Source organism: Etheostoma spectabile, chromosome 21, assembly GCF_008692095.1.
Source record: "Etheostoma spectabile isolate EspeVRDwgs_2016 chromosome 21, UIUC_Espe_1.0, whole genome shotgun sequence".
NCBI classification, from domain to species: domain Eukaryota; kingdom Metazoa; phylum Chordata; class Actinopteri; order Perciformes; family Percidae; genus Etheostoma; species Etheostoma spectabile.
The window spans coordinates 4,428,204-4,452,602 of NC_045753.1; the positions used below are offsets into that span (position 1 = coordinate 4,428,204).

Below are 24,399 nucleotides of genomic sequence, written 5' to 3' on the forward strand. Positions count from 1 at the left end.
AACACATGAAGCAGCACTCTGGCCTCACAAGAAGAAGGTTCTGGGCTTGAATCCAGATCGCTCCGGGCCTTTCTGTGTGGAGTTTGTATGTTCTCCCCATGTTTGCGTGGGTTTCCTCCAGATGCCCCCCCTGTAGGCCTACAAGGTTTTCCATTCAGAGCACTTGACCAAGTCACTGGCCCAGATCTGGAGTTGGTCCCCGGGCGCTGTAAATAAATGGCTGCCCACTCCTCCGTTGAGGGATGGGTCAAGTGCAGAGAATGGACCCCAGACCCCCCCCCCCCCCCCCCCCCCCTTCTCCCGTTCCTTGAATATTGTGATTGAATCTACCTCTACCTGATTTAGGCTTCTTACATGCAGAACCACCGTATAGGGTTGGAAGGTTTGACATTCCAAGGGGCCATGGGCCCCCAAAAAATAGGTAAAGACTAATATAAAATTATTATAGACCTACTAACCCAATTTGATTTTTAGTCATGGGGCCCAAAATTCCTGGGGGCGCCCCTGCTGACATGATCTCACGTCAAAAAGACTTCCAATGGCTGCCATAACCTGCAGCTGTGTGACTGTCTGCTGAAACGTCACTCCGCCTGCACTTTAGTTAACCGCCCTTCCCCTTCCCCCCTCCCCCCGCCCTTGCTGAGCTACGTAATGCGGCACATCGTTCCGGGCGAATGGAGCGCACCCACTATCTCCACTGACCTGGATAAGGACTGGATCGGCTCTGGACTGCACTCACACCGCAGGTTAGTCGGTCCTTTAATTTTCCTTATAATAACATATAACATATCGTTGTTACAGACTATTTCACACGTCATTTCTTCCGTTAACAACTTTGCAATTATGGAAAATATAACAGAATTATTGTGCATTTTCGAATCCAAAAATCACCCAGAGCGCAGGTGCACAGTCCAGCCAATAGGCTATGAAAGAAAATGATAATTTGGCATATCAGATAAATAATCTACCCACAGTTTTATCTCCTGCCTCTATTTCTTTAAACGTGATCTATCCCCCCTCCACACACACACACACACACACACACCGCCCACACTGCTGTGATGTGGGTTAAAACGACGCAGCATCCGATGCCTCTTGTGCCCATCTCTCTGATCCGTGCTGCCGTGCAGATGGAGTCGGGACCGGTGGACCGTGGCTGCCCGTCAGCGCCGCATCCGGAGCCGCCGAGCGGGAGGCAGAGCACCGGGCTGCTGGGGAAACTCCTGTGATCAGACCCTCCTCTGCTGCACCGGGAGAGTTGGACAAAAGAAACACCAACTTGAATATTAAAAAAAAAGAAAAGAAAAACCCTAAGCCTGTTACATGGAGCCGGGTGGCGCTGGGTAAGGGGGGGGGGGCAGCAAGGGCCTCCGGGAGAGACCAGAGCTTCAACTCAAGTGTAACTCCACTAAAGCTAATGGTAAGATGCGTTTAAGAGTTATTTATTATGGCATAGCCTACCTAATGTTTGTCTAACCCTTCAGGAGCCTTACCATTACCATCACCTAACCATTAGTGAGTGATTTTTATTTTTATTCTTATGTATGTGTGATATATGTGTGTATATGTGTTTGTTGTGTTATGGTTGTCTTGCTACTGGACGCCTAAAATTTCCTTCGGGATGAATAAAGTATCTATCTATCTATCTATCTATCTATCTATCTATCTATCTATCTATCTATCTATTACTGCTTCCATGGCTGTCATCCGTGTGCCAATAGTGTGAGTGCATGAGGATTTTTGAAAGAAAATAGGCTATTTCATTGAAGTCGAAAGGTAGATATAGGTAGGAAATAAAGAATGTGTCAGATTCAGATTTGTCAAGTTCTTGTAAAACACACTTTTGGGTTACGGGTCTGAACCTTGGGTTGCGAGGCTCAGAGGTGGGTGTTGGGCCCCTATATGCCCGAAGAATACGTTGTCAAGAGTGGGACCTGTAGCACGGACTCAAGACCGTTTTTCTGTGGTCTCGGGCTGGTCTTGGACTCGCTGGTATTTGGACTTGGACTTGTCTTTTACCCGCTGGTCTTGGTCTCGGTCTCTGGTCTTGCCAAATATGGCTTTTGGTCTCGACCGAGTCCAGGTGTCTTTATTGTGTTTGTTTACATATGATTTTGTCTTTTCTACACTACAACTGGAGTAGAGCTATATTGTCATTGAATTGCTCAAATGCTCAGTACTACTACTTACTGTACTACTTACTGTAGTAGTATCAGTTCTAATGCTCAGTACTAGTACCTACTGTTGTAGTATCAGTTATATTGCTCAGTACTACTACTGTAGTAGTATCAGTTCTAATGCTCAGTACAAGTACCTACTGTAGCAGTATCAGTTCTAATGCTCAGTACTACTACTGTAGTAGTATCAGTTCTAATGCTCAGTACTAGTACCTACTGTAGCAGTATCAGTTCTAATGCTCAGTACTAGTACCTACTGTAGCAGTATCAGTTCTAATGATCAGTACTATTACCTACTGTAGCAGTATCAGTTCTAATCCTCAGTACTACTAGTGTAGTAGTATCAGTTCTAATGCTCAGTACTAGTACCTACTGTAGCAGTATCAGTTCTAATGCTCAGTACCAGTACCTACTTTAGCAGTATCAGTTCTAATGCTCAGTACTAGTACCTACTGTAGCAGTATCAGTTCTAATGCTCAGTACTACTAGTGTAGTAGTATCAGTTCTAATGCTCAGTACTAGTACCTACTGTAGCAGTAACAGTTCTAATGCTCAGTACTACTACCTACTGTAGCAGTATCAGTTCTAATGCTCAGTACTACTAGTGTAGCAGTATCAGTTCTAATGCTCAGTACTAGTACCTACTGTAGCAGTATCAGTTCTAATGCTCAGTACTAGTACCTACTGTAGCAGTATCAGTTCTAATGCTCAGTACTAGTACCTACTGTAGCAGTATCAGTTCTAATGCTCAGTACTAGTACCTACTTTAGCAGTATCAGTTCTAATGCTCAGTACTAGTACCTACTGTAGCAGTATCAGTTCTAACGCTGCTGTTATGAGGTATCACCGTATGTCATTCTGTTTTATGTACATTAGATCATATAATATCAAGGGAATGGCCATACTTCCAAATCCTGGGTGTTGTGACCCTTTTATATCAACAAATAACCCAAACGTATTGTCTTGATAATGTTATGCATATGACTTTTTTTCTGACCTGGATTTGAACTCAAAACTCTTTGGACTGTCTTGACTCGGCCTTGACTAGTCCTGGTCTTGACTACAGCCCTGACTGTGTTATCTGGATGTGTCCAGTGATGTGGGCCTGACGCTGTGTCACCATGTCAGAGGTTTTCCCTCCTCTAATTACCAGGGCTGTTTTTGATTGGATCCCCATTATCTACTCTTCCTGGGGCTGTGAGACAAGAGCAAATACGTACCATTGTTTTTTTATTGAAACTGTTTTAGAAAACATGAAACCATGGATGTATTATAGCCTATTGACCACACGGACCACCTACTTCAGGGGCGTAGCACAAAATTCTATGGGCCCCTCCCTGCATCCACAGCTATTCAGATGGATTACAGATGGAGTCTGCTAATCAAACAAGGATATGAAAACTATTTTAATCACACAAGAAGCTCTTTGGGATCCTTTTGAACATTTGTTCTTCAAAATATTTTACTGAAAATGTACACTAAGGGCCTTGTTTAGGTGTGGGATATTGCAGATTTCGAGGTTTTACATCTATAGAAAGGTTCTCACAACAATGTTAAGAACATATTTTTATTTCAATAACTCCATGTCAAACAAATCAATTTGCCTCAGGTTGTTACTGCAACTGTAACATTGAACATATGATTTTTTTTAAAGATTATTTTTTACACTTTTTAGTACCCAGGGCCCTCCTCACATGAGGGCCCCGGGTACTCAGTCCCCCTTTTTCCCTCCAGTCCGACGCCCCAGGCCTACTGAATCCATAGGCTAATACAGACGGCCAACGAAATCATCCACATTGTCAAAATCATTTAAATAGGCCTATTGAGCCATTACATTGAAAGCCTGTAAGATAACAGGTGCCTATCATTTCTGTAGCCTCGGCTACTCCGAAACAACTTTTTCTTCTGTCTTCGGACAAAAAAACCCACGTCCTGAGGTTGATAATGTCAGACACTTTTAGCAACAACCTCAGCCTGTCAGCAGTACAAAAAAAACCAAGGCTGCACAATTGCCCAATTAGGTTACAATGCTGCTCAGTTCGCACCGGCCGGTCATTGCGATCTCGTGCAATACTGGAACAACGATTTTTGGTCGCATCCGTCTATTAGACACAAAAGGTATAACGGATAATGTGCAAACTGCCATCCCTAATTCCCACTGAGCCACTGCAGATCAGGCCAAATTAAAAGGGACCCATAAAGAACACTTTAACCGAGATATAGCTGAGTACATATTGGGGTTTTTGACTGCTGGTGGAGCTTGACTCAAAATAAATCAGGCTTTTGATCAGCCCTGATACATCTAGCATATTGGCTCAGGACATCCTGATGCTAATGAAATGTGTCTGATACACTCAAGATCAGTAATCCTCAAGAGTGGTTGATTTAGCTCGTAGGTCTCACAGAAATAAACAGTACAAGAGGTGAAGGCTTCCGCCTTCAGCCAGTCACGTGCACTTATTTTTTTATCTTGTACCGAGTTGTATCTGGATTCCCTGTAACTGGTGGAAGCTGTTGAAAATCTCTGATGCGCTGAAACAATCAGGATTATTACGCATGAGCCCAGGAATCACATTCAGAACAAAAGAAGCCGTATTACAAAATCTTGGCTCGTGACACAGCTCGTGGTTGGTCATCTGAGATAAGTGGAGTGTGCACAGATCTCTGCTGCTGTGTGTGCATGCCTGTATTTTTTCCATTTTATGGGATCTGCAAAGGATTTAATCAGTCATGCTCTGTCTAATAGATGGGTTGCTCAGTAGAGCGTGATGAGAGCGCATGCTGTCCCGGAGAGAGAGAAAGAGATGAGAGGCGGAAGACATGACAGTGTCTCTAAAATACAAGGCCTTGAAACACAAAGGAAAAGCGAGTTGACGCTGTCATAAAGACGGAGCCAAGTTAGCTCTTGATTCCTGCCTCCACAGGAATCTTCGGCTTGAATTATGCACATGCAGGGGGGGGGGGGCGCTCCGATGAAAGAAAGGACATGGCCTAACTGTTGTTTGAAATGCACGTTTTGCCTTTTAACACAGAGGGAATGCCAGACCTGTCCAGGAGATGCACATCACTTATTGTAGATGAGTCACTTTATCTAAGCCTCCTCCACACTGCTGCCTCCACGGCTAAATCATCGGAGCTTAAGTAATACTCATGCAAGTGCAGTGATTCACATTTCATAAAGTGTATTTTGTTGGTAGCCTCATGGATTTGCCATCCCCTGAAAAAGGACTAAATGTGCTTTATGAAATGTCAATCAAAAGTGTAGATTAAAAGGAGTACTTTGAAATGTTGCGTTCACTTTGCATTCTTACAGAGAGCATGTTACTGAGCAGTACAAGCTCATTTATTTCCCTTTTTAGAAGATATAGCTCTACAAGGTAACACAACACCATGCTAAATTCTGTTCTTAATGTATCACCTTAATGGCAGGAAAATTTCCCTTTATGAGGTTTTTTTAACATTAATATGCATTCCCCCAGCCTGCCTATGGGCCCCCAGTGGCTAGAAATGGTGATAGGTGTGAACCGAGCCCCGGGTATCCGGCTCTGCCTCTGAGGAAACGAAAGCTCAGATGGGCTGATCTGGAATCTTACCCCTTATGAGGTCATAAGGGGAAAGGTTACCTCCCCTTTCTCTGCTTTGCCCGCCCAGAGAATTTGGCCCACCAATGAGACAGAAACATCATGGCTTTCAAACGACCAACATGGCAGTTTCTCAAGGCCACACCCCCAGCCTCCACCTTGCCCCCCCCCCCCCCCCCCCAAAAAAAAAAAGTTCAGAAATGGCAAATACTAAGGAAAGCTCATTGAGAGACTGGCTCTAGTGGCTGGAATTCTGAGTTTTGGAAAAGAGACTTCGGATACAGTATTAGGGACCACTAAGGTCTATATAAAAGAGACTTCAGATACAGTATTAGGGGACCACTATTTCTTATATAAAAGAGACTTCAGATACAGTATTAGGGACCACTAAGGTCTATATAAAAGAGACTTCAGATACAGTATTAGGGGACCACTAAGGTCTATATAAAAGCATCCAAAGAGCACCATGTTATGGGACCTTTAAGGCTTTTTTTAAAGGTTCAGAACTTTAATAAAGCAACAAAAAACTATTGTTGTTATGTGTTGTTATTATACGTCATGTGAAGATGAAGTGGCGTGTAGAGAATTAACTCACACTCCCTCTGGGTTGTGTTATAATCCAAGTTCCTCGGTTCTTTGTATGCTAGCCGGTATGGCCGTGAGTGCATGGGAGTCCCACTTACTGACGACCTGCGTTAGTCCACTAGTACACATACTGAAATTTGGAACAGGTTGTTGAAACTGTTGACACCTCTCGTCGTGTTATGTCCCACACGTTAGAGGTGGGAATCACCAGAGGCCTCACGATACAATATCATCACGACATGTGTCACGATACAATATTATTACGATCTTAAACATATTGCGATACTCTGCGATATATTGCAATGTATTACCTTTTTTCACCCGACTTGTGTTACCGTGTCCCAAAAAGGCAAACATCTGCCATCTAAAAAGTTAAATTTCTCCGCTTAAGTAAAAAAGCAATTGATTTTATTATTCCAGGACCGAAAAGTCTCATAAGCAATTATTTAATAAAAGATTGATACTTGGCAGATGTGTATCAATACAGTATTGCCATGAAAAATAACCTGCATCTATTTTCTCTAGTGAACGTTTCTGCATAAGCCACGTTGCCCCAGTAGATTGAGAACGATGGAGCTAACCTAAAGGCCGATTTACAGTCGACGCATTCGAGCGCGAGCCAATGTGACGTCAATATGACATCGATCTCGCTAGCGCGCCAGGATGTGGAGTGCCTGTCCAGAGGGCGCCACCACTCAACGGCGCGCGACAAAGCGGAAACAGGAAGCCCGAAGGAGCTCGAGGGTAACCGGATGCCAGGACTCGGAGTGACCGCAAGTCTCTCTTGCAAACTCACTGGGTTAAGATGAGGTCTTCTATGGTGAATGAAAGGCTTGAGCCAACGAAGTCATCCAATCCAATCGCAGCTTTGACATCAATGCTGCTGCCAGTTCTGCCGATGTTTACCTTTTTCTTCTTCTTCTGGTCCGTAGAAACGGCAAAGTCGGTAGCCTTCGCTCATTAGTGCCACTTCTGTTCAGGAGAAGACTGCAGCTAGTGTCACGACCACCACGCAGGAGTATAGACAGCTCGGCTGCGGCTAGTATCCCGCACATTTAATGCTCCGTTTCCACAGTAGCCATTAGTGCATAGCCCCCCCCCCCCCCCCCCCCCCAGTTTCCTCCAATCTGCTAATCAGCGCTATGTAAATGGTCTTATTTACATAGGTCTGTATTTATATAGCGCTTCTCTAGTCTTGATGACTGCTAACAGAAGCTTTTATATATTGCACTTCGACATGGTACTAGCAGGGCCAGTGATCAAACCACCAGCCTTCCGATTGGTAGGGTTGGGGTAGCAGTAGCTTAGTCTGTAGGGAGTTGGTTTGGGAACCAGAGGGTCGCAGGTTCAAATCCCCCATACCTACAGCTGGAGAGATGCTACTTCACCTCCTGTGCACCTTACCCCCCAACCGCAGGGTGCTGGTCCAGCACTGGCAGCCCACTCACTCTGACATCTCTCTAATAGTCCATGAATAGGTCCTGAGCATGTGTGTGTGTATTTCAGAGTACACAAACAGAAACAGTGTAAATTGTAAAAATGGGGAAAATTTATACTATTTATTAATAGTATAAATTATTATTATTAATATCTCCTGACATGGCACCAGGAGTCCACATACACTAAGTATGACCTTACTGTGCATTCCAGTGCAATGTAAATGTCAAATGAATGCTAATGTTATATTTAAGCCATTTATTGTCACTATGCACACACTTGGGCGAAAGGAGTTGAGGTTGATGGTTATGGGTTTTCTATAAATGATTAACAGAAAAACACGTAATAATTACAATACAGTTACCCAATCACACTTAATTAGATACCCAACACACAGCAATAAGTACTCAAGGGGGTGAGAGGCAGGCCTCGCACTGCTGAAATCACAGAGTACTACAGATTCATTGAACAATGACATCAGAAATTCAACATTCTGAATTAGGTTATACGCTACAATTAATGAATCATATGCACACAATGTTATTTCTGTTGTCTCAAGGCAAACAACAAGCATTTAATTACATCCAATCTACGATAAGCATAGTAAAAAAACATATTTTTCCGATGTTTTTGCTGGTTTTTTTTTCTACACTTTCTTTTCAAATTCATAGCCAATAAACACAATTTTTATGACATTGTACAAAAACAATTAATATCGTTTTTTTCAGCACTTTTTGTTCTTTTTTTTTTTGTCATTTCTTCTGAGGTTTTGATCACTTTTTAAAATTTAATGAAAATTCGGTGAAAGAAATCATCCATTTTACCTGAACATTGTATGGTTGTGTGGAACATTGTATTACATTGTAATGTTTAAGAACATTGTATGGCATCCATGTTATTTTTAGCCAATTTGGTTGAAAGAAAGCCAAGTTCCTGATATTAAAAATGAAAAACAAAATGGTCAATTTGACCCGGCACAACATGAGGATTAAATTCATATATCAATTCATATTCAAATCTATTGAAAACATTAAATGCAGCTAAAATACAAATCCTTCACTTGATTAAGCTTTTCAACTGTAAATGTGTGCTGGTTTTCTTGGTTTTATGCTAGTAAATTGAATATCGTTGTGTTATGGACTTTCAGGCAAAGGAAAAGAATGGGATGAGCAATTTCACTTTTTTTTAACATAGATGTATATATATTAGTAGCACGGGGATTGGGGCAGTCTATCCTAATGGCCAGAATGAATGTATTATACAGTCGGGTTCTATTGATGCTTGAGCTTCAGATAATGTGCCTTTTGCTAATTCAATTTCATATTTCCGGAGAAACTGAAATCCATTTTACGTTTACATGTTTAATGACATGCCGTTATTTTAAGACGTCAGCGCAGTTAGGCAACACTACAACTACAGTAAGCCGTCATATTCATCCATATAATTATACTAATTGACATTTACATTGCACCGGAGTGCACAAGGGGGTTTTAAGGTTATAGTCACTCAGTGTATGTAGAATCCTGGTGCCATGTTAGGAGATATCATTAATGCACCCATACTGAAAGAGCCGTGAGTAATTGTGCAGGGATTTGGAAACATGCAGCACAGTCCAACCTCCAGCAGCGAGTCTGCAGGCTTCATATAGTCATTCTGAGCAGCATGAGTGAAGCTGGAGGTTAGCATAGGTGTTAGCATTTGCATAGAGGAACCTGATTATGTATTTTTTTAAAAGCATTCTTCAAGCGCTTGTCGGCATCAGTGTCAGAAACTGGAGACAGAGAGCTCCAGGTTCAGCTATTTAGGTCATAAAGGAGTAGTTTTACATTCTGGAACTGTGCTTTCTTGTTGAAAATGAGACGATAAGATTACTTCTCTTTGTGTTAAGGTTGGAGTTATAGTCAGGAACCTATTAGCCCAGCTAAAAATACACACTTCTAAGACACATGCACCAAAACTATTTTTTTCCCCGTGTTCCTTGGCATCGTGTCAAGAATATTTGCGTCCAAACGGATCCATTTGTAAATGACTCAACATGCTACTTCACGTACCAAGCCTATAGGTGTAAACGGAGAAGAAGAGGTGGAGCATGGACGTAAAGCTTGCACACTGTCACTCCCCAATGTAAGTCGACGCATGCGTCACTTAGCGACAAGTAGCCTCCGAGATGCTAACGAGAGACTTCTGCAATGTCAACACAGTAAAAATGGACCTACTTAACCAAGTTGGTTCACTGCTGGCTACAAGTTAGCATCAACCAATCATAGATAGCTACTACGTTTTTGAAATGATTCCCATCTTCTGTTGTGTGTAATGAGAAAAGTTTATTATTTCATGGATTTCACAAATTTCAGTAAGACAATTATGTCGTGAACCGTTTAAATCTGAGCACGCGCGACTCAAATCTGCACTCGACTCACATCGGGGAGATTGATCGCTCAGAAAAAAAGAAAATCTTTTATGCTACTTGTCGCAAAGTGGCGCGTGCGCGACTCAAATCTGCACTTCCTTTTTTGACACAAGCATGCAGTCCGCCATTGGTGTTGTTATGAGACGTTGTCGCGGGATAAGAGGTCGAAGGCTACAGGACAAGGGGTGTGGCGATGACATCATCGATACGCCATTATGACGTTTCGCCGTCCAAACGAAGTCACAAGGGCGGCATTTTTGAATTTTTGAACCAGGTTTCAAAGAAGTGCGTTTTCAGCCGGTGCACTTACTGGATTTGTTTTTGTGTGCATGGCCCCCAAAGCTCACTGATTAACACATTGTGTCCTGCTTTGTTTGTAACTATAGTGAACAGCTGGATGAAGCTACCACGTGCTGCTTCCTTGAGTCTTGTGCTGCTTTCACGTCATATATAATGCATTGGAAGAGATGGAAGGACTCCCATGTTTGCAACTTGTGAGTGTAGGCTACATGGTGTTGGCTAGAGGGTTGTCTATTTGCAGAGTTGATGGTTTAGGGGGTAAAAATGCCATAGCAACATAGCACAATATCCATGGTGTCAAAGCTGTAGAGTGAGCTGGAGCTTTCCCTCCTCCCTCTCGGTCTACAATCAGAAGAGCACATATCATGCACCGGCTTCATAACATAAGTTTCATAAGTGTTCACAACCAGTCCCTCATTCATTAACTCACTAATCCCTATCTAGTGTTTCTTAACCCTTGTGTCTTCCCGCCAACCAGGAATTTTTGTTTCAAAATTTAAAATGAAAAATTTTTTAAATCTTTTTTCAAGGTTATGGTCGTCGTGTTTTTTTGTTTTTACCCTTTTGTGTCTTTCCCCCAATGATTTGGTCACTTTTACAACGTCTGTCAAGTTTTTCTGAGCCTTTTGAAATGGTCGGGGCTTTTTCCCCAAATTTTTAAAGCTTTTTTTTTTTTTTTTTTTTTTTTTTTTTTTAACATTTGTCTTTATTTGACATTTTTGTAACTTTTTTCAACAGAATTATTTTCACTTTATTTGACATTTGTTCACGTTTTAGTCACTTTTATTGTCATTTTTCTCTTGTTTTTTTACACTTTTTTTTAAAAGTTCTTTTACCAAAGGTTTTTTTTCTCCAAATGCTACAAAATGCACAAAGAACACACAAATTCAATAAAAGCAGTGAGCTAATTATTTGTTTACCTTGTGAGGAGCGTTGTTGGGAACCATCCACGTTACTTTTTTTGGAAAATTTGTTTGAAAGAAATGAGAAAGAAAAGGGAATCAGAACACTGGAGAATAGTAAATGGTTATATATATCTTGCATGTTACATTTCAACTGAAGAAATGAAACCCACACACCGCTATGGAGTGTATATGAAGAAGGACAACGCTCGACCAATCACGAGACAATCCCGGCTGTCAATCATGACGTCTCACTCCGTTTTTTATAGCATCGAGTAACTAATAAAAACCAAACTGATTTGAACAAAACATTTGAATCAGCGTGATCACACCTACCTAAAACGACAGAAACAATCTTTGGGAAAAAATTTTTTTTAACAAGTACTTTTTTTTTTTTTTTGTCCCATCAGCTAACATGGAGGTTGTTGCGTGTTGATCGGGCCATCCACATGGAAACGCACATGCTTTGCATAGTTTTGGCCAATAGTCCAAAGGAATCCTGTAAACTCACCGCCTGAAGACACACTTTTGTGAAACCTGGTCCCAAGGTGGAAAAATTCAAAAACGCATACTTGCGTATCGATGATGTCATCGCCATCGCTCGTCCTTTAGCCTTCGACCCCTTATCCCGGACGACGTCTCATGACAACAACAATGGCGGACTACACGCTTGTGTTCCCGCTGGAGGAGATAATGAACCTTTTAGGCTGTATACAGCCTGGAATGTGACGCACATATTCATGACACAATTCCTTCATTTATATTTAAGTTAAAAAGTAACATTACATTTGAATGCAAACCGGCCTGACTTTGACTTTAAAAACTGGTTTCCAGCAGGTTCCTGTTCTGCAGAAACATAAAACATTGAACGTGGTTACAGCGCGTCGGGACAAACATTTGTACAGGACATCGATATGGACTAGACAAATTCGGACAACTAAAATAACAATAGAGTTTCGGTACATAAGGACAGAGACATTTACACAAGACATCAGCATGGGCTAGACAAATACAGACATACACGATGCCAGGGAAGATGGGAAAAATGAGTGTTTTGGTACATGTGAACGTGGTCTTAGAGGTGTTGGAAGCTTTTTTTTTTTACTTTGGACTGTTTACAGTCTATGTGCTAAGCTGGGCTAATGAGTTCCTGACTATAACCTGTCATTCTCATTTCCTATTTTTCAGAACTGTTCATATGTTCATACTGTTCATACTGTGATATAATAACATAATACTATTTTATCCCAGTACCCTTGCACTACGCACATTTAAATAATTGTATTGATCTCTTCATTGCACTCATGCCTCTATATTGTTTCTGTTTAGAGTATGTATATATTGTGTATGTATTAGTGTGTATATTTCTGTTTTGGTTGATATGTATGTGTAAGCACAGTGCGAGTAACAATGCTCCAAAGACAAATTCCTCGTATGTGTCCTCATACCTGGCGAATAAAGCTGATTCTGATTCTGATTCTGATTCTGATAAGCCAATTAAGATCCATTTCCAAAAGATGTTTTTTTTATTCCTCTTTTTAATCAACTTTAACATGGGTGGGTAAACTTTCTCAAGCCACTGTATATATATATATATATTTATACATACATATACTGTATACATGTATCTCTTTGTGTTTTTCATTCTTATAAATCTAATTAGTCTTTTCAATGTGTAAACTTCTGTCATTCTGCAGGATTTGAAGAGAGTGCTGTCCTTCCCTCCATACCCCGGGGATTACCTGCATCCAGTGGTGTATGCCTGCACAGCAGTCATGCTGCTCTGTCTGCTCGTCTCCGTCATGACCTACATCGTCCACCACAGGTGAGACGAACATTAAACATTAAATGACCCTCCTTTTGTCCTTGGGTCAAATCTGACCCGTTTACAAAAACTTTCTGTATCCGAACTATGACAAAAGAACGTGGAAAAAAGTGACAAATGTTGGGGAAAAAAACTACAAAAATGCATGGAAAAAATCAACAAAAACATTCTTTTTTTATATGCTGAAAAATTGACAAAAGAATGTCAAAAAACATTGGAAAAAGCGGCAAAAAAAAAAGTCAAAAATTGACTGAAACATAGTTAAAAAAACGTCAAAGTGACAAAAAAAAATAGGAATGAAATTGACAAAAACGTTGAGAAAAGTGTAGAAAAGGAACTACAAAATGTCGAAATTTTAACCCAGAAAAAGACAAAGTTGCAGGTCGACAGGAAGACAGCACGAGGGTTAAAGGATGGTTTCACATTTTTGAAGCCTATCTTAAAACAGTGCTCACATACCCATATGTACATTGAAAAGCTACTGGTTGCTTAGCACAGCTTTTTTCAACATGGGGGGGGGGGGGGGGGGGGCACATATCAAGCAAGGGGTCTGGGGGTCCTCCCCCAAGAAATCTTGAGCATCAAACACTTAATTTCCTGCATTCTGTTGAATTTCTATGCACCAATTTCTGCCTTTTCTGCATGAATTTAAGGTGGAAATGTTGTATTACTTCCTGTTCCAACATTGCATAGTTGCTTTATATTCTGTACATTTTTGGGGATTTTTGCTATGGTTGCGTCTAGCAGTTTGTCAAAATAAAAGTCCTCTTTTAAAATGTTCTTAGTGTTCACTTGTCCTCGGGTCGAATTTAACCCATTTTCAAAAAGTTTATCAGAAATTTGGGTTTCTTTAAAAGAAATTGTCAACAGAAATAACATGGATGGTTCCATACAATGCTTTGTCCAAGTAAAACAAATGATCAGTTCAATACTTTCATTGAAGTTAGCGTTTTTTTTTACAATTTTATAGCATTTTAAGAAAGGTATTTATAAAAGAACGTTGAAAAAAGTGACAGAAATGTTGGGAAAAGCTTCCAAACCATCGGGGAAAGCAAGAAAAGTGTCAAAAAAAACAACCAAAAAGATGGAAAATAAATTTGCATGGTTGATATGAAGACAACAACAAGGGTTAATTTGGCATATGCGTACGTCATTACCCATCCAGACACTCCCATTAGTGCTATTTATGTGGTTCAGAATTTTAGCACTATAGTCCACATCATATCCAAATACAGCTGTACACATTGTTTGTCATTCAGGTAAACTTTGCCTTTTCCCTGAAATACTTCTCTAAGCCAAAAATGATGCAGTGTGATTATTAACAACACCATATAGATTTCTGCAACCCACTGTTTTAGTGTGATTACCCAGCAGTGGATGCGGAGCAGGTAAAAGGACGTCCGTCTTTTTTTAACTTTGAACTCACTGTTTGCAGTGCGGTCCGCATCAGCAGGAATGGCTGGCACACACTCCTCAACTTCCTCTTTCACACGGGGCTGACATTTGGAGTTTTCGCCGGGGGCATCAATCAGATCAACTTACCTTTCGTGTGCCAAATTGTAAGTCGTTGTTTTCTTACTTTCTCAGAAGAGTGTTATCTCACGGCACTTTCACAAAAACGTGATGTATGACGAACCAAAGAGAACTGAAAGCTCCCTTTAGCTGTTGCTGAAGCCGTTTGAGGTCACTGGCAGCTGCAGGCATCGCTCAGAAACTGAGAGAGGCATCGGCGTCTGTGGGAAAGTAAATGTTCACTGAGTGTTAAGTTAAATCACTACCACGACGCCCGCTATATATCATCTTCTGGTTTCCATTCAAGCTACTCATGAATCAGAATCAGAATCAGAGGACACATACAAGGAATTTTACTTTGGAATTCTGTTGCTCCCAATGTGCTTACACATACATAACAACCAAACAATATACACACACTAATATATACATACTCTAAATAGAAACAATATAGAGGCATGAGTGCAATAAAAAATATTTAAATGTGGAGCATAGTGCAAAGGATGCTGGGATAAATAGTATTGTGTTATTATATTACAATATGAACAGTATGAACATTATGAAGGGAATGAGAAAGATGAATAAATAACAAATAATTAGTGAGATGATGAGTAAATAGTATATCATACTATTGATAATAAGTGTGAGATGTGTTCTGGCTCACATATACAGAATAATCTGTGTTTGTTATTGAACCTATTTGTTAGGGGGGACAGAAGGATGGACTCAAATGCACGGCTCACAGGGAAGGTATTTATTAGGAAAAAGGGGGATGGAAGTAGGGAGATGGACGGCAGGAGCAGGTGGGTGGCGGACCGGGGAGACTGTGCAGGAGGAGCCGGGAGCGAGGGCCGAGGAGGGGGCGAGGGCACGGCGAGCAGAGACACGGAGGACGGAGCCGGGTGGCGGCGAAAGGGAGAGATGAGAGTGGAGAGCTGCGGTGGCAGAGGTGCAGCAGTGCGAGGGGCAGAGCAGGATGATGAGGAGGAGACGCCGTGGGAGGAGGACTGGTGGGGGGTCCGAAGCCAGCCGGCCGGAGATTAACTGAAACAGGAAAACACAGGGAGAGTCAGTAACGACAGATACAAAGACACAACGGCTAGCACAGGAATTTAGCAGAGGTTCACCCATGTAGCTGATCTGACGATCAAGTGAAGAGTGGATGCAGAGCCAGGGTATATAAACAGGAGTAGATGATGATGGCAGGCAGGTGTGGATGGCTGGAGCGGGTGAAGGCTGGCAGGTGCGTCTGATGTTGGTGATTGGCGTTGACGGGAGGCAGGTGTGTGTGATCAGCTGGCTTCGGACGGGAGAGCAGGAAAACCAAAACAGGAAGGCAAAACCAAAACAAGATAGGCTGGGCAAACGAGACTTAGAGTAGTGAAAAGTAATAAGGGAGACAGACTCACGACCAGCCGGGACCCCGCCATGACACTATTATTTCTTTACAACACTATGTCAAGTGGATGAGTATGAAGTATTTTCTTTTGTTAATCACTGTCTAGTCTCGCATTGCCAGACCTATCTCCACAGCGCTGAAGAAGATAAGATAGTAAACAGTCAGGGGTGGTTTGCATTTCGTTAAACCAATCAATTCATGACCGAGATCCAGGGTACAAGCGGCCAAAATGGGTTTCCTCAGGAGGGGGGCTGGCGTCTCCCTTAGAGATAGGGTGAGAAGCTCAGTCATCCGTGAGGAGCTCGGAGTAGAGCCGCTGCTCCTTCACGTCGAAAGGAGCCAGTTGAGGTGGTTCGGGCATCTGGTGAGGGTGCCTCCTGGCTGGGAGGGTCCCTAGGGAGGTGTTCCAGGCACGTCCAGCTGGGAGGAGGCCTCGGGGAAGACCCAGGACTAGGTGGAGAGATTATATCTCCAACCTGGCCTGGGAACGCCTCGGGATCCCCCAGTCGGAGCTGGTTGATGTGGCTCGGGAAAGGGAAGTTTGGGTTCTCCTGCTGGAGCTGCTGCCCCCACGACCCCGACACCGGATCAGCGGACAAAGAAGGATGGATCGATGGATGGATTGATGGATGGACGGATGGATAAACCAATCCAAATCTTCTTAGGCGGCGCTTAGATAGGGACGCAGCGACGGCGGCTCTGCAAAATGTTCTCGAGAACAAACTTGTTTTGGTGGAACATTTGCATACAATATTAAATGAAGTTACACAATACAGTAACATGACATGAGCTATTTAAATTGGATAAACGTCGTTTGAACTTGCCAGCGTATTGCTGAGTATTTTGTCCACAGCAAAGCCCCGCAAAATGTCCCAGTTGGAGAGTAAATGCCGCAAACCTATTCCTTGAAAATCTTTACAATCTTCCAAACTTGCCAGTTTCCGCGTGTAACCTTGCTCATTCAGCGTTGTTAATGTTTCCGACCGTAGTTGAAATTAAACACGAAGCGTGACTGCAACATTGCAAGACATTAAAAAAGTAAAGGCTACAGTTGTTTCACTGTTCACCCAGTAGGGATGTGAACACAATAAAACGTATTAAAACATAAAAGCAAGTCAGCACTTTAGTTTCAGTCATTGTTTTATTTCAAATCGAATATGCCGGAGACATAACAGCCATAATGTGTCACTGTCTAAGTGTCCTACCTGATCCCAGCTTATCCTGGTGGAGACACAGGGTAGGTTCACACCACTGATATACAAAGATGGGAAGTAACAAAGTACAAATACTTTGTTACTGTACTCAAGTCGATTTTTCAGATTTTTACTTTACTATTTATTTTTGTGCCGACTTTTTCCTTTTACTCCTTACACTTTAACACAAATATCGGTACTTACTCCATACATTTTACAAAATTGGCTCGTTACTTTAGTTTCAAATAATTTCAGCTGAAACTGTCGTCCCCTGTATACTTATGATACAAGGGGAAAATACCGAATTACTGGTAAAAAACGTCGGTTAAAATGCACGAGCCTGAGTATAGTTTGTAGGGGACCGCAGATTTGGAACGAGCTTGAGGAAAACTTAAAATTGTTGCATTCTGTCTCCATCTTTAAGAAACGTGTCAAGGAAAAATTGCTTTCTTCATATTGTTGATAATTTTATAAATGCTTCAATTTGTGCTGGGATTATTTATTTGTTGTTTGGGTTTTGTTTGTTTTGTTGTCTATGGTAATTGAGTTTTGGAGGTGTGTTGGTTGTTGTGTGTTTGTTTTCGGGCCCCCTCTGAAAAGCTTTTTAGTAGCTTATTTGGGGTTCCCATTTCATGCGTCCTGTATATGATTGTTATGCCTCATGGAATTATGTTTGAATGTACAATAATGACGTGTGAAATAAACGAAACGAAACGAAAAAAAAAAAAACTAATTAGATGGGAATATACGTGCACTTCTGCACCACTACAAGACGACTCGACAGATTCAATGCGGCTTGATGGCGGTAATGTTAGCGTAGCATAATGGACGGCAACATGATTGTGAGTCTGTCTAACATATATTACATTTATTATTATTAGACTCCATCCAAGATTCAAGATTCAAGATAACTTTATTGTCCCCTGAGGGAAATTTGTCTTGGGCATCAGTACTACAATATGCTGCTGTAAACATCATTAAACACAGAGACTTTACACACACATGCAACACACAATCCACCCTACATTGCAGACAATGCACAAGTATCAATGACCCTCCCCTGCCAATTGATAACCAAATCAATAAAACCTGAATAATAAAAACAGATATTCTGTATAAATTGCACTAGAGCACATCTAAAAGAAAACAATATGACAGAAACAAAATACAACCGCCACAATACTATAACAAAATCACATAAGATCAGATAGTAAAAATTGAACTAAGCTAATTAGACCATGATTAAAAATAACTAAATAAAGTGCCGTAAGTGCTTCAAGCTATTTTGTTCCGAGCCGACTGTTTATTTAGGAGCGCTATGGAAGTTGGAACGAAGGACAGCCCATGACCTGGATGACCTGGATGACAGGATGATCCATGTTCAAAGATTTGCTAGCTGTCACTTCATTTTCTCATTTGCAAGGCTACTTTTACTTTTATACTCTAAGTAATTTCCAAGCCTGTACTTTGGTTACTTTTACTTGAGTAAAGAAGTTAAATCAGTACATCTACTTTTACCAGAGGATTATTTATCTGTACTTCTACTTGAGTACGGAAAGTGAGTACTTTTTCCATCTCTGTTGATATATAATAAAACCTAGCACTGCATTTGCACTGTATGGCCCATAGAGCAGGCACACTAGAGACCTAATCTGGCCATCTACTTCCAGTTTACCGCTCCGCTAACTTTAATTGGCAGTAAATGATTTATTCGTGTGGCTCTTCTACACTTTCCAACTGTTATTAGACAGAATTAATTAAATTCTGATAGATGAGACATTTTGTTAAGGTTGTCATGCTTAAAGAAATTCATCCACTTATTTACATGTACAGTAAGTCTATGGGAAAAAAGGCTTTTTGGGCCGGAGGGCATCACTTGATAGGCCGGGAGTCGCAATTCCAGTTGGCCGCTATGTTCAATTTGCTTCATAGCCTGGCGCACTTCCTGGGTGACTGGTCCATGCATGGGGGACCCACCTGTCAAACTGGGACACACTAGAGCTTAATAAATCCAAATTCATGTAAAAACACCTCTCCTTCTAAAATATATGACTAAAGAGGTACTAGTTGACTGACTTTGTAGACATTTCACACAGACTTTATAAGCACATATTGAAATGAGGTGCAAAATATCCAAGGAAGTGAGGAGAGACCACAGCACCGCCACGTTTTTATGGATCCCAACGCTTTTCTTATGCACTTAAACAAGTGTGTAATTGCACTCACTTCTTTTTAAAGATTACTTTTTGGGGCTTTTTCCCCTTTTCCGCTGCAAAGGACTCAGCCAACATGGGGTGAACACTCTTACTGAGTGAGCTAGAGACCGCCCCCAAACTCCAGGTTTAACATAACAAATTCGACATCAGTGAAACATTGTCCGTGCACTTTCCCCACCTTTGAGCACCAAACATCACTGATGCAAACATAGAGTCTGTCACTTGTCCCACCTGAGTTCTACACTCTATCGGCGCAGAACACACCGATCCTGGATGCCACGATGGAGCCCTGTCTCTGCCAGAGGTGGGACCAACAGTCTCCTGTCTCCCGAGTACTAGTTCATCCATTCCACTTTCCTGTGATCTGACATCCGCCAGGAGCAGGCTGTGTAGTGGAACAACCCTAGGTCCAATCTGGGCCAGTCTAGCTCTTATCCCGGCTCTCTTCCCTCTCTTCCCGGGGCGGTCACTCCACCCTCGGTGACGCTTGGTCCACCTAGTCTGGCTGGGTTTCCCACTACACTAAATCCAATCTCTGCTTTTCATTCTGGATGGATCGCTACCCTCATACATTTCCCCCCGTATAGCACGTATGAAGTTTTCTTATTTTATGCAACATTATCTTAGCAGCATAATAATGGTATAATAGGGTGGAGCGCAATCTGTGGTATCATTAATACACATTAATTTTAAATTCATCTGCAAAACACTAATACACCCCCTTGCAAATTTGGACAATGAACTCATATTGCTTTTAATAATCTTTGTTTACAACTTTATTTAGGTTGGCATTGTGCTCCACTATGCGTCTTTGTCTACCATGCTGTGGCTGACATTTACTGCTAGAAACATCTGTAACGATGTGTCCAAAGACCCACTTCGGCCCCAGAAGAGGAATGGGCCAGCCCAGACTCGCACCAAACCAACCGTCCTCAGGTAAACATGTGTGAATTGACTGACATGACTGCTTTACTGTGATGGGACTGCCAGCAAGCAATACCCTGCCATTCAAAACCATCAGGATGCTCAAATGTGGAATATAGCAATGGTGTGCGTTCCATTCGATCTCCGTCTCTTTTTTACAAGATTTTCAGCTGATTTAGAGAAAGACACATTTTTGGAGTGTTAAGCCAAAGGTCCTTAGCATATAAAGTCAAATTAGAAATTTGAATTTGAAAGAATTTGAACAAATGTTACAACTGAGTTTCTCCCATAAAGGTTTTGCATCACTAATTGGTTTTAATTGGTGCATCTTGTGCCAGTGAATCACCCCCACTGTTTTTTAAGATTTTTTGGGGGGCTTTTCCCTTTATTAAAGTGACAGTGGACAGATATGAAAGGGGGAGAGAGATGGGGATGACACGCAGCAAAGGGCTGCAAGTCTGATTCGAACCCGACTATATGCTAATGTAACACGACAAAAAGCTCACAATGACAATGTTACATGCTAATCTTTGGCGGTCAGCTTGCTAACTTTGCGAGTTAGTATTAAACACATTGTACAGGCTGAGGCTGAGGGTATTGTCAGTAGTTTTGCAGATATTTGGTCATAAATTAAAGTATTCAACACATTTTGCCACAATAATGGCACTAGATCAGGGGTCTTCAACGTTTTCCAGGCCAAGGACCCCCAAACTGATGGCGAGATGGAGCGGGGACCCCCTAATTATATATATTGTATAAAATGGTGTTATATCAAACTGGTCCTATAGTGCCATGTGTGCATTGATGACTGAAAGACATCTTCTGCCTCCATTTATCTGTTTACTACAGTGTGTTGAATTCATGTTAATGTGGATTTAAAGACGTTTCAATTAGTGGAAAAAATTGCAGGGGGGTGGGGGGAATATAAAAAAAAGTCTAATCAACCAAAACTTTCGCGACCCCCCATGCAGTACCTCCGCGGACCCCCTAGGGGTCACGGACCCCCTGTTGAAGACCCCTGCACTAGATGAATAGTCAGAGGACCACCAAAGTTATTACTATTCGTCCTGAAGGAAGTATAAATGTCAGAACCAAATTTCAAAGGCAACTCATCCAAAAGCTGTCACCATATTTAAAAAGAAAATGTAAGTGGTGCTGGATGGAGGGGATCACCAAAGCCATTAGGAATTATCATCCGAGCACCATGGATATCTATACCAGATTTCACAGCAATCCATTCAATAGTTTTAAAATGATAAAAAAATAAATTAAAATAATTTGATTTAAATGGATTTTCTTCTTTCTTTCTAACCCACTTTCACCTTAGCATTTAGGCTTTATCATTTAAAACATTTTTTGCAGATTTTATCTTGTAAGTGATGGAGTCCCTCTCGTGATTGTTGGAGTTACGGCAGCATTTGGTATGGATAACTATGGCAGCAGGGACAACGCTTTGTAGTAAGTACTCATTATATCTGAACAATCATGTCTTCATTCGTTCTTAAGTGAATAACACACCTTTTTGTCACTGTCTTTTTCAGTTGCTGGATGGCATGGGAACCAAGCCTGGGAGGTTTCTATGCCCCCATGGGTCTTCTGGTCTTAGTCATGTCTGTGTACTTCCTGTGTACTTACATCCAACTTAAACGCCACCCAGAGAAGAAATATGAGCTGCGAGTTCTGAGTGAGGAGCAGCAGCAGTTATCATTTAATGAGCCAAACCATCACTGCCACACCGACACCGGGGGAGTTTCTGGGCCCAGCGGAGACTGTCCGCCATTTGCAGCAGGTGTGTCGGTGCTGGCCAATGAGCACTCATTTAAATCACAGCTCCGAGCCACAGCCTTCACCCTCTTTCTGTACCTGTCTACCTGGGCTTTAGGAGCATTGGCGGTATCAATGGGGCATTTCCTGGATATGATATTCACCTGCTTGTATGGGGCTTTTTGTGTCACTTTGGGACTCTTCCTTCTCATCCAGCACTGTGCCAAAGTGATGAGTTGGCCCCGGGGGTGGGGCCTGTTGCCCGCCCAAAGTCCAAGTAGGGAGTGAATGGGTGACAAGCCAAAGGCAGGGCCCACCCCCACTGCCCCAACCCCCCTGCTCAGGCAAGCCCCTCTGCCTCCCCCACCCGTTCGAGTTCCCCCCAAAATAACCACTTCCCCAGAGCCTGCCCCTCACAGGTCCGTGCGGGTGGCCGTGATGAATCCCCCCACCCCATCTCACCTCTCGCTAAACCGTGTCCTCACCTCGTCCCAGTCGTTTTTTGCGGCTCCCCGTCCCACTCGCCTCTCAACTCCCTTTAATACAAAACAAAGCCCCCCTTTTAACCCCCCCCAGGGGCCCATGCCTCCAGACTACCGTTCCCATAACGCCCGCAGTAGGGAGGGATGTGCCCACCCCCCACCAAACACCTCATCAGGCCCACCTTGAAGACTCCCCATGGTTTCCATCCCCCAAGCCGACCCCACCCCCTGCCCGCCCCATTTGGTAAGCACTGGTTTCCTGCCCAGTTTTGAACCCCAAAAATCAAGATCCTGCCCCACACCCGCGCACACGCTGCAAGACAGCTTTTTCCTGTCACACCTCCACCTCCCGCCATGGGGCCACACCCCCCAGGGGAATTACGTCAGCAACACGCTCCCACAACGCTGCGAAAAACCTCCCCCTTTTCCCTTGCCTTTCAGCGACCCTGACGCGTACGCTGCATGTCAAAGACAACAGTAAAAAAAAGGTAATCTCTGCGTAGAGGGGAGCAAAAAATTTTCCCAAAGGGAAAATACTCTGCCCGCACAGGGATTTTACCCCGGGTCCCCTGGGCCGAACATGAGCCTGCGGAAGACAGCCTGTTGTTGACGCCCCAGGAAAAATACGGACTGGCCCCTTGGAAGAATAAAACCCCCGTATAGTTTTCTCATACTTGCCCGTATTTGCCAACCTTCCCCACCCGAATCAATTTACCCGTAAGTGTTTGGGTTTAAAGTTTCAGTTTTCCCCTTAAAACCACAGGTTGAGTTTCGTGAGGCCTCTTTTGTGTACTCGAACCCCTTTTTGACAAAAATTTCTAAAGTGTGTTTTCTTTTCATTTTTTTAAAAAGAGGTTATTTTGTTAAAATATTCGCTCCATGGTTTAAAGTTGCAATCAGTATTGTTGGGTCCGTAAGGGGGCGCGGCTCAAAGGGGTGCGGGTCACGCAGACGCCCCTGATTCGAACTCTTTTATTCCCGTTGGGGTTTTGTGTGGGTTTTAAAGTTTCTCCATGTGTGTGCCCGTTGTTTTTCCTTTCCCCTAATCCCACAGGGATGCAGGGCCTGCAAGGAATCCCAAACCCAAAGGGGCTACGAGTTTTAAAAATATGGACCTGTCCCTACAGAGAAGGGAAAAAAACCTAAAATCAGTGGGGAAAGACTTTTAACATGAGAGACCTGATCTGCAGCCATCTAAAAAAGACCCCGGGTTTCATTTACCCTTAAAAAAGACTCTCTAACGTAAGAGACCCGTCCAAAGGGATCGGGACTTGACCCAAACTAAAAAGACCCAAAGGTTGTTTTACCCCTAAAAGACTTGTCAAAAAGGACCTGATCCAAAGGGACTTGAGGACATTAGACCCCAATTTAAAAAGACCAAATTTTTATTGACCCCCCAAAATGACTGTCTAACATAGAGACCGTCTGTCAACCCAATCTAATGACCCAAGGTGGGATTGACCCTTAAAAGACTCGTCTAAAGTAAGAGACCTGATCCAGAGGGACTCGAGGACAGTTAGACCCAATCTAAATAGACCAAAGGTTGTTTGACCCCTAATGACTTTCTAAAATAAGAGACCTGATCCAGAAGGACTTGAGGACAGTTAGACCAATCTAAATAGACCCAAAAGGTTGTATGACCCTAAAATGACTGTCAAAAATAAGAGACCTACCCAAAAGGGACTTGAGGAC

General features: G+C 42.5%; 1 protein-coding gene across 1 annotated transcript; it reads left to right on the forward strand.

The window, feature by feature from the left end:
• The first annotated feature begins 657 nt into the window (after positions 1-657).
• adgra1a (adhesion G protein-coupled receptor A1a) lies at positions 658-22,885 on the forward strand. Its single transcript, XM_032502906.1, has 7 exons — positions 658-746; positions 1,131-1,420; positions 13,090-13,217; positions 14,653-14,776; positions 20,322-20,473; positions 21,824-21,919; positions 22,003-22,885. Exons 2-7 carry the CDS (start codon positions 1,418-1,420, stop codon positions 22,511-22,513), a joined length of 1,014 nt encoding a protein of 337 aa, XP_032358797.1. The 5' UTR covers positions 658-746; positions 1,131-1,417; the 3' UTR covers positions 22,514-22,885.
• The last annotated feature ends 1,514 nt before the right edge of the window (positions 22,886-24,399 follow it).

What these genes read in the sequence shown, in the direction of transcription:
- adgra1a (XM_032502906.1), top strand. An exon ending in TACCTTTCGTGTGCCAAATT is followed by an intron (nt 14,777 to 20,321) that starts GTAAGTCGTTGT and finishes AACTTTATTTAG; the next exon opens with GTTGGCATTGTGCTCCACTA. An exon ending in AGCAGGGACAACGCTTTGTA is followed by an intron (nt 21,920 to 22,002) that starts GTAAGTACTCAT and finishes TGTCTTTTTCAG; the next exon opens with TTGCTGGATGGCATGGGAAC.